The sequence below is a fragment of the Anser anser genome (assembly GCF_964211835.1).
Source record: "Anser anser genome assembly, chromosome: Z".
Lineage (NCBI taxonomy): Eukaryota > Metazoa > Chordata > Aves > Anseriformes > Anatidae > Anser > Anser anser.
The window spans coordinates 11,898,562-11,907,944 of NC_139723.1; the positions used below are offsets into that span (position 1 = coordinate 11,898,562).

At 46.9% G+C, this 9,383-nt stretch overlaps 1 protein-coding gene across 1 annotated transcript in view; it reads right to left on the reverse strand.

Annotated features, from left to right (window-relative positions):
• Positions 1-8,925, reverse strand: part of UGCG (UDP-glucose ceramide glucosyltransferase) — a 28,677-nt gene extending 19,752 nt beyond the window's left edge. The window contains exon 1 of the mRNA XM_083818205.1: positions 8,710-8,925. Coding sequence (XP_083674331.1) covers positions 8,710-8,807 — 98 coding nt within the window. The 5' untranslated portion in view covers positions 8,808-8,925. The remainder of the gene's footprint in view (positions 1-8,709) is intronic.
• Between the last annotated feature and the right edge of the window lie 458 nt (positions 8,926-9,383).

Sequence of the window (9,383 nt, forward strand, 5' to 3'; positions counted from 1 at the left end):
GAAATGCTGTTGTGAAACCTGTGCATTTCACCTCCCCTTTAAAAATGTTTGAAAGGGGACATGGAGCGTCTTAATTTTGAAACACCTCACTAGTATTTCAAAAGGTTGGTGGGTACAGCCCTCGCCACAGCATCTCAGCCACTGGCTGTACCACCTTGTTCTGTGGAGTCAGGCAAGCGAAAAGCCAGCAAAAGACTCCTGCAGCCTGAAAATCCTGTCTGCTTCCTCCACTCCCCCAGCCCAACACGTGTCTGCGAGGATGAACACGGGAAGAAGAATTTTTCACTTCACCATGCATGCTCTCATGAAGGAGACAAGTCTGAAAGCTTTCTGCTTTACCTCTGAGTCTTACTCCAGCAAAGTCTGCAAGAAAAACATGTTTAGGATTAAAAAAATTATTTTGGCAGAAAGCGCTTAAGACACCTCCTCAAAAATAGCCCTGCATATTGACTAAAATCTAATTCTCAGCATCTTGATTTTGCTTCAAGCAAGGTATGCATACGGCCAGAGAAATATTTCTTCAAAATGAAGGATAGCATGCTGTCATTATCGAACCATAGCAACAATCATCTGAGAATTCATTATTATACAGACAGAATGAAACAACACCCCAGAACAAGCACTTAAAAATAGGATACTTGCAAACATGAAAATTGGTGTTTCTTTACCTAAACAGGTTCCTTCTCCACGGACTATGCTGCTGACACAGAGCTGAGAAGCCTTACCAAGGGGTTAAAAAAAAAACAACAAACTAACAAAACGAACAGACTTTGGTTTTCAAAGAGGTATTTCTGAAGAGGGGAACAATTAATGGTCTGAAATAGACCAAACCAACTACCAGCATCAACTGGCAGCAGAGATGTGTTGTTAGTTATCTGGCCATTTTAATTAATATAAAAAAAAAAAAAGGTTATTCCATTGGAGCACCTGTGAAGTCAAACTGCTTCAAGAAATACAGTTTCAAAGCAATAAAGTTACAAGCAGCACTGCCAAGACAGTCTAAGCCTTTTTCTTAGTACAATACTTCACTGCGGCTTTCTGCATTTGTCTACGCTTGTAAACGTGTTTTACCTTACTTGCCCAGAAGACAACATAAGACTTGTTTTATGCATGCTACAACCTCAGTAATTTGACTCAAGGTATGAATTAGCTCAAGCCAAGAACGAGAAGGTATAATCTAGCCTCGATCTTTATCAACTATAAGTAACGTATTTAAGAAAATGCAAACTATTCACCTTGCAATAACCAAAAATTAAAGGCTTTTTTGATCTATTGCAAAATATTTAAAGTACATTAATTATTTTTCTAAACCATAGTCTTCAGTAAAATGCAAGACCAATGTTAGGTGTATCAAAATCACAAAACTTCTTTCAGTTATGAGAAAAAAATTACAATCCCAGTGAATTTGACTACTTTTAACATGACTTTTTTTGACTTCAGGAGTGCTCTAGCAAACCAGAAATACTAGTTACATACTTTGCATGCCACACAGGAGTTCTGACAAATTCCACAAATTCACTCTTAAAGTCACTTGTCATTGCCATCTACCACCTTCTACCTACACAACTCTACACACCCTGCTTAATCAAGTTACATCTTTATGGCAAACTTTGGGTTACATACAGCCTCAGCTTCTTTCCACTTTTTTGAAATCTTGATAACCTTATGGTAGCCAGCACGCAGAATACATTCTTCCTCATCCCACTGCTCAGCTTCTTCCTCTGCAGCTGGCACGCAAGGCTGGATGCTTCTTTGCCTCAAAGACCTCCACTTACACCGGTAACACAATCCATTTCGCTTCCTTTAACCTAGTTTTATGCCTTACACACTCCAAGTCTTGCAGCCTTCCATCTTTCCTTTCCACACTAACCATTCACCAAGCAGACGTGGTTGGCTCTAACAGCGCACTTGTCACATTTATTGCACCACCACCACTCCTCTTTCTCAACACATTGAGGATATCATCCACAGGTTTGCCACAATTGCTCTCCTTAAAGCCTACCCTAGACAGTCTTTAATTTTAGCTTTGGATTCTACCAAACCACTCACGTTAAGAGCCTCCAATATTACACTGCCTCCTCAAATTTTATTACCTGTACCTTATCCTCCTGACTCAAAACATTAAAAAAAAAAAAGGAAAGAAAACACAGCTTTCTAACTGCCTACAACATCATGGCTTTTCTCCTACATTGTTACCGCTCTCAGATTTCTGGTTCTGCGCTGTTTTGCTTTCCTTCCTTTTAGTCTGGAACCACTCACTCAACCACAACTTTATTATACATAACTCAAAAATTAACTCCTGCCTTCTCCAGGTCTGTCTTTCCCTACAGATTATCTAAAATTAAGCCTGGTGACCACGCAGCATCTGGTAAATTTAAAGTTGTTTAAAATTGGCAACATGTACAACTTCCGTCCTCCACACTACCTCCATCCCAGTCAGTCCGTAGGTAATAGGAACCAGTAACACAGCCCGGAAAGCTGCTGGCTTTCTGTGCTGCCACAGGTAACGCTGCTGCTTCAGGGGCCATGTGTTGTCCACCAGCACCCCCAGGTCCTTCTCTGCAGAGCTGCTTCCCGGACAGCCGGCCCCCAGCCAGTGCTGATGCATGGAGCTATTCCTTGCCATGTGCCTCGACGGAGCTTCTTGAGGTTCCTCTGGGTCCATTTCTCCAGCCTGCCCAGGTCCCTCTGAATGGCGGCACAACCCCCTGCTGTTTGCTGATACCTCCCATCGTCCGTGTCTTTAAATGTTGGTTTTCCTGTTCCTCATGAGCAGTTCTGCTTTACCTCACATCTTGGCATTGCTGTCCCTCAGATTCCCCTCTCCTGCAATGCTGTCATTCCCTCGCCAGGTAAAAGCCACCCAACAAGCTGTAAGGACGCAGCACTTGCAGCAAGTACCTTAAGGTTGCTGCAGAAAGCAGGGTCCAACCTCCATGCACAGATTAGGGGAGAGGGTTGTGCGGAGAGAGTAGGAAGATAAAAGTGTCACCCAAGATCAAACAGAAGTTTCAGGTAACTGTTCAACTTCTCCGAGTTCTCTAGTGTCCCTCTTTGTGGTCAAACACGCAAGTTCTGTTTTTGCTTGCTTTCAACCCTCTGAATTTTTGCAGAAAGATTACTAATGGAGATCATGAGCTTGCTCCACTCTCTGTTCCACACAGATGAGACCACAGATGACAATCTACTATTAAAGTTACCAATGTTTTAGATCAGGTTTGTTTGTCATCAGCTACGTAACTGGAAAAACTATTCACCTGCATGGAAAATTTCAGCCTAAATGGTTCAAGTTCAATAAAGACTCATCTGAGTAGCGAAGAAAAACAAACCCAAGAACAGACAGAGCATTCTGCATGTGCTAGAAATCTTCCAGCCATTTCCTGGAGGAGCTCCAGCACACATTTCTCAGTTTTCTGTTTGATTACCAACAAGAGGGAAGGGTACCTCTCATCTCAGAAACAGGTATTTGCATTATCTCTAGGAAAGTTTATCCAAATGTTAGCTCGCTTATGCCTGGCAGTACTTGATAGCACGCCTCCTCCCCTCGATGCTTCTGTCTGAGGACTGCCTCTGAAGCAGTGCCACAAACCAAAAAAAAACGCAGCCCTGTCAAGGCAAAGGGAATTACTACTGCTCATCCATCTCCTTTGGTCAATCCGTTGCCAGACACTGACGGTGGAAAAACCAAGACAGCCCAAAGGAAGGAGCCCCGTGCCAACAAGCAAAAAGGTCAGAAGGACAAGAGCAAGGATGTCAGCGCAGAGCAGGGCAGGACTGGACACAAATCATCGACTGAGCAGCAAGGGAGGGACAAACAGAAACACAGGGGGACAAGACAATAAGGTATGGACAACAGAATTGTTGTTTTAAGAAGAAAAGGTCACAGATGCTCTACAGTAACATATTATTAACCCAAAGATCAACATGACTTCATAAAAAGCAGAAATCAAACACCAGCTCTGCTGGGGGAGAAGGGAGCTGGTGTTTGTTTAGAAGAAAACTTGATTTTTCTGTATCTTTGTAAACTGAACTTCATCCTTAGATGCACACAATTCACACTAGGGGTATTAGATATGTTTTTAGTTAGCTTTAGGAGTTTTACTACATTTATGTTTCTGGAAGTCTTGGGTTTCACTCAGACAAGGCATAGTGTGCCTAATTATACCTAAATACTGCATGAATGCAGAATTTGTTTTTTATCATTGAATACTGTTTAACATACAGACATTTTAATTATAATTAAAAGCTAAAAACAGCTAATGCAGTTATCAATTAAATGATATGGCAGTATCTTTCCCACTCATACCTGGAGAACCAGCACAATGAACAACTTGTGTGCGAACTGACTATGGATCCCTTGTTAAAAAAAAGAAACTAATTTAAATGAGGTGCTGTAATTAGAATTGCTGCTGACAGCAGATACAAAAACAATGGAGACTCAGGGCTGGAACACGACTCCATGAGTCCAATTTTGTGGACCAGGAAAACAAAGCAGGAAGTTGGAAGCAGGTTAAGAGATTTTGTGAACTCGCACTGGCAGAGTTCAATGCAGTTCACCAGAGACAAAACATCTTAGAAGATGTCCTATCCTCTCTTTGGTCCCCAAAATACATTAGCAACACACCTCTGTGTGGCATACAAGTTGAAACAATCAAGTCAAGTTATTCAGGGAACTATAGAACATAAGCTTTCTTTCGTTTCTAGACTAAAGCCGGAAGACATAGTAGGGAAACAGATCAGGTTATGCTTAAGTAAGGCTTTTTCTTGCTTCTGCAGACTTTGTTTGCCAGTCTTATTTTAGAAGCGACACAAAGTTCAGAAAACTATCATTATTAAGCTAGAACCATCTATTTTGAAATACTGTCAAAGCAGCAAACCCACTGCCACAGAATTTGCCAGTCAGTTATTCAGAAATACAAGATGTGTTAGAGTGCCATAAACCCTGAGAAAGCAGCTTTAGTTGTTTTTATTTTTTTCCCCATGATTTAAGACAATTTCTGTTCCACTGTTTGAACGTCTTCAGAATCGTAGTGAGGCATCATTAATTTAACATTGATATTTTAGCAGCCTTGAAATAAATTAAGATTTACTCCTCGGTCTCCTGAATGACACTTCAGGCGATATTGTAAGATCCTTTTTCCTTATTGCACATCACATGCGCTCCTTCCATTTCAGACATAGCTATAGGTTTGATTTTAGTTCTGAAAGTCTGTTTTAGCTGTCCACACAGCTTCAGAAGGTTTCAGAATTGGTATACCCAGTAACCTCCAGCACTGAACTCCCACTGGATCAGTCAGTGTCTCCACCCCGATTCAAGTAGCTATACGCATGCAAGGGTCTTGCCCAAGGACCCAAGCTGGGCATGAAGGATATAATCTCAAACAGGTCAGTCATCACTGCCTTATTACACAGAGCAAATACATGCAAACTGCCCTTTACCTAATTACTAGCAATAAAAAACTGCCATTTGGCCTGTGTTCATTTCATTTACTCCACTGAGTCAGTGCTACACAGAGAGCACCCAGCGTATACTGGTTTCATAATCACATACTTGAAACAATTTACCAATATCACCTTTTGACTTAATAGTGGGGCTGTCTGAATTTCACTGCTCCAGCCCACCTGCTTATTTCGAAGGAACACGAAATCCACCAAACCTACTGCACTTTTTATAAATCAAACCCATTCACAACGGGGAAAGGTGGTAGGGGAAAAAGCTGTCAAGAACCAAACTGACAGTTGTACATGATTCGTACCCCATGCAGCAAGTGCTTTCATGGGAGAACAGACAGTGGACGTTCTTCCTCCAACCAAAATCTTGTATGTCACCCTAGATATCCAAAACCTACATCTTTTTAAAGCAACTGCAATGCAAACCAGCACCACTGAAATGCTGTTATGATCTTAACCTTGGCAACTGCTGCAAGCAACTAAAAACAAGAAAAGATTACTTTCTTAGCAGATGTATAATCCCATTTATCTAATTAATTCACAAATCTTCTTAGTATGTTTCCTTTTAAATCAAGCATCTAAAATGCTGAAGGGGAACCACAGCATGAGGATTGCCTTGGCCACAAAAGCTCTGCTGAGTAGTTTTAACATTATCATTCCAGTAGCACAGATCAGCCCTTCCAACCCACCAGCCCAGCACCGCTGGACGCAGTACAGGCTGAGAACACGCAGTCCCTACCCCTATCACTTCAACAAGTGTTAAACCAACAACATCATCCACGCGAAGAGAAAATGGGAAGAGTAATTACTTTTATCTTCCTTCCTCGCTTTCTGTAGTGGGTACAGTTTAATTAGTTTTCCGTGGTAAACATGAGATAATTCTGCTCCTATGCTACATCCTCTCCCTGGGATCGAGAGGAGTTTCCACGCGTAAGCAAAGACCCTTGACACCTCAGAGATCTAGGGAGAGGTGCAGCATGCTGTACCCACTCTCCAGGACAAAAGAGCCTCCACACGATGAGAGGCATTAGTAACGGCATGTGGCCACCAGAGCTTTCAGGCCACAGCACTAATGGCATACACCTTTTTGGGGTCCCTTCCTTGTAAGAATACAGCAGCAGCCGTATCCATGCCCACTGTTCCAGCTTCCCAGCACCGCCTGCTGTACGCACCCAGCATTTCTTTAATTTCACCTCCAGTGAAGGGCAGCTGAGTGGTCACACTGGGTGCAGCGGTCCCGTTTCCATATAGCTGAGGCCCTCCACCACAGCTTGCCGTCTGGTCACTTCAGCTACCAGCTGCTCAGCTCTGGGCAAGGGACACCCTCCTGCATTAAAGAGCCCCGCTGCTGGCCTTTCTCCAGCAGAGACAGCCAGATCTGTGGGGCCAGTCCCTGAGGAGCCCTGCTGGAAGCACGCCTTTCTCCAGGGGTGTCACAGCCCAGGGCAATCGCCCACCCAGCTGGCGAGTTCCCAACCTGTTATCGCCTTGTGCACCAAGCAGGGGTGGCACACGCAGGCAACAGGAACACCACAAATTCCCAGTAACAAAACCCAGAGCTCTGCCCAAGTTTCACAGCCATGGCACTTACTCTAGCCCCTGCCCGTGTTCTCCACCAGCTACTGGAAGAGGCAAAGCAGCCTCAGCTTGGGGAATTCAACTCACTTTGAGTTATTGCCAGTTAACGGAAAATTAATCGTTGTTTTGGGTGTTGAGGAAAGAAAGCAGACCATCAAACTTCCAGAGAAGCACCTTTTTTTTCCCCTTACCCAAACTCAGCTTCAGGCAAACATCTTTCCTCCCCACCTGGGCTCCTTGTGCTTCCCAGCACCTTACGCTCAGTCCCTCCTGACCCACTCCGCCAGGCAATACAGGAGGCCATGGTCAGTGCATAGTCACCTTCTGCCACGCCTCGCTTCTTGTTCATTTTCCTCCTTAACTCTTAACTGTTCCCTTCTCCGGCAGGTGCACCTGCTCTGCTGTGACTCACCCACAGGTTGCACTCCCTCTGGCAGCATCCCTGCCCCACCGTGGGTTTTGCAGGGGCTGCAGTCCCTCGGGTGTCCCCTGCCCACCCTGCTCTGGTGTCACCCTCCCATGCCTACCACTGCCCACCCCGGCCATCCCTTCGCGCCTGGGTCCTGTGGCGAGGGCTGCCAGTAACATCCCCCTTCTGTACAGTCCCCTGGCTCCCCTCTCGCCACAAACCTCCTGTTTATCTTCTTGCATGTCTTCTCCCATGTCTCCGTGTGGGTCTCCTGCCCCTCGCAGCTGCCACTGTTCCTTAATTATTTATGGGCAGCGGCAGCACCGCCACACGCTCTCACACGAGAGGCTGAAGTTTTGGCATGCAAGGGGCTGTTTTGATCTGGCCCAGAGCTGTCCAGAATCAGCTGTGCCTACGGCAGTTCAGTTCGCTGCCTGCTCCCACACAGGGCACCCCTGCAGCTCACCAGTACCAAAATACTGTCATTTCTACCCAAAACAAACCAGACAGCTAGCCTTTGAGAAAGGAGATAATTCATCTGCCTAAGACCTAAATGCAGCTGAGCTACAATATGGAAAAATTAGTAGAGATTTTAAGTCATTTTGCGTGGAAAAAAGAGCACGGCAACCATGACCAAGGACAGCAGAAACAAACCTCCAGCATCCATGAGCGTAAGAGGAGCTTTGTCTTCAGTGAAGGCAGGGGTTCGTCAGGGATACCTACCACACGCGGGGAGCAGCGAGAAAGGAAGCCAGCCGAGCACAAACAGAACAAATTTAGATATTCTCTAATGCCTGCGGTGATGCAACAGCGGCCTTTCATTTCAGGGAGAGGCAGAAGCGAGGTCTTTCAGGGGGAGAGGCGCCTTCCCAGCCCCTTCCCATATGGAGGATCGCTCTGTCAAGCTGACAGGGCTGAATAAATCTGCTTTGTTTGCCAGCCCCCGGGCACCCCGCGACTCACCGGCCGGGGGACCTGCGCATACCCACACACCGCCATCGTTCATCAAACCACCACTTCACCAAAATAAATTAATAAATTTAAAAACGGGAGGAGGGGGCCTCCCCCCGCCGTACCCCCCGCCCCCCCTCCGAGAGTCAGGCGGCGGCGCAAGGTCGCCGGGCCTCAACACCGACGATTTTTTTTTTTAATATTATTATTTTTATAATTTTTCCAGCCCGAAGAGGGGTGTGGGGATCTGAGGGCTGAGCTGCGGGCTGAGCTCCGGGCCCGTCCCGTCCCCCCCCCCGCCCCCCGCGCCCCTCGCTTACGTGTAGATGATGGACATGAAGTGCATGAGCCAGAGCACGACAAACAGGACGAGCCCGAAGATGGCGAGTCCCTCCAGGGCCAGAGCCAGCACCGCCATCCCCGCCAGCCGCGGCTGCGCCTCTGCCGTGCCGGCTGCTCCCCGTCCCCCCGCCGGCCCGGCGGCCTCCGCTCCGCGCACCGAGGAGGAGCCACCGCCGGCCCGCCCCGTCCCCGTCCCCCCTCCTCCTGCCACCGCCTTTCTGTCAGGCGCACGCCCGGCCCGCCGGGGTGGGGCGGGCGGTTATGGCCGGTAACGCGCCGCGGAGGGGCCTTGGGGCCACCCGGCCATGGCGACGGGGCTGAGGGGGGTGTCGGACCCGCGGTGTGGGGCGGGACGTGGCGGGACCCAGCTTGTGTGTGTGTGTGTTCGTTCCGCAGCTCCCCGTTGGGTGTGCGGGTGGAGGAGTGCTCGTAAATTCTCCGTAAGAACTCGGTCGTTGCTATTACAAGAGCGTGGTCACCAAAATGCACCTCAAAACTGCACAAAAATCAGGCTTCGGAGTAACTCAGTATCAAGGACTCAGGGTGTAGGGATTGAAAGCCACGGCCTCAAGTTGTGCCAGGCTGGACATTTGGAGAAATTTCTCCTCAGAAAGAGCGGTCAGGGATTGGGATGGGTTGCCCAGGGAGGTGG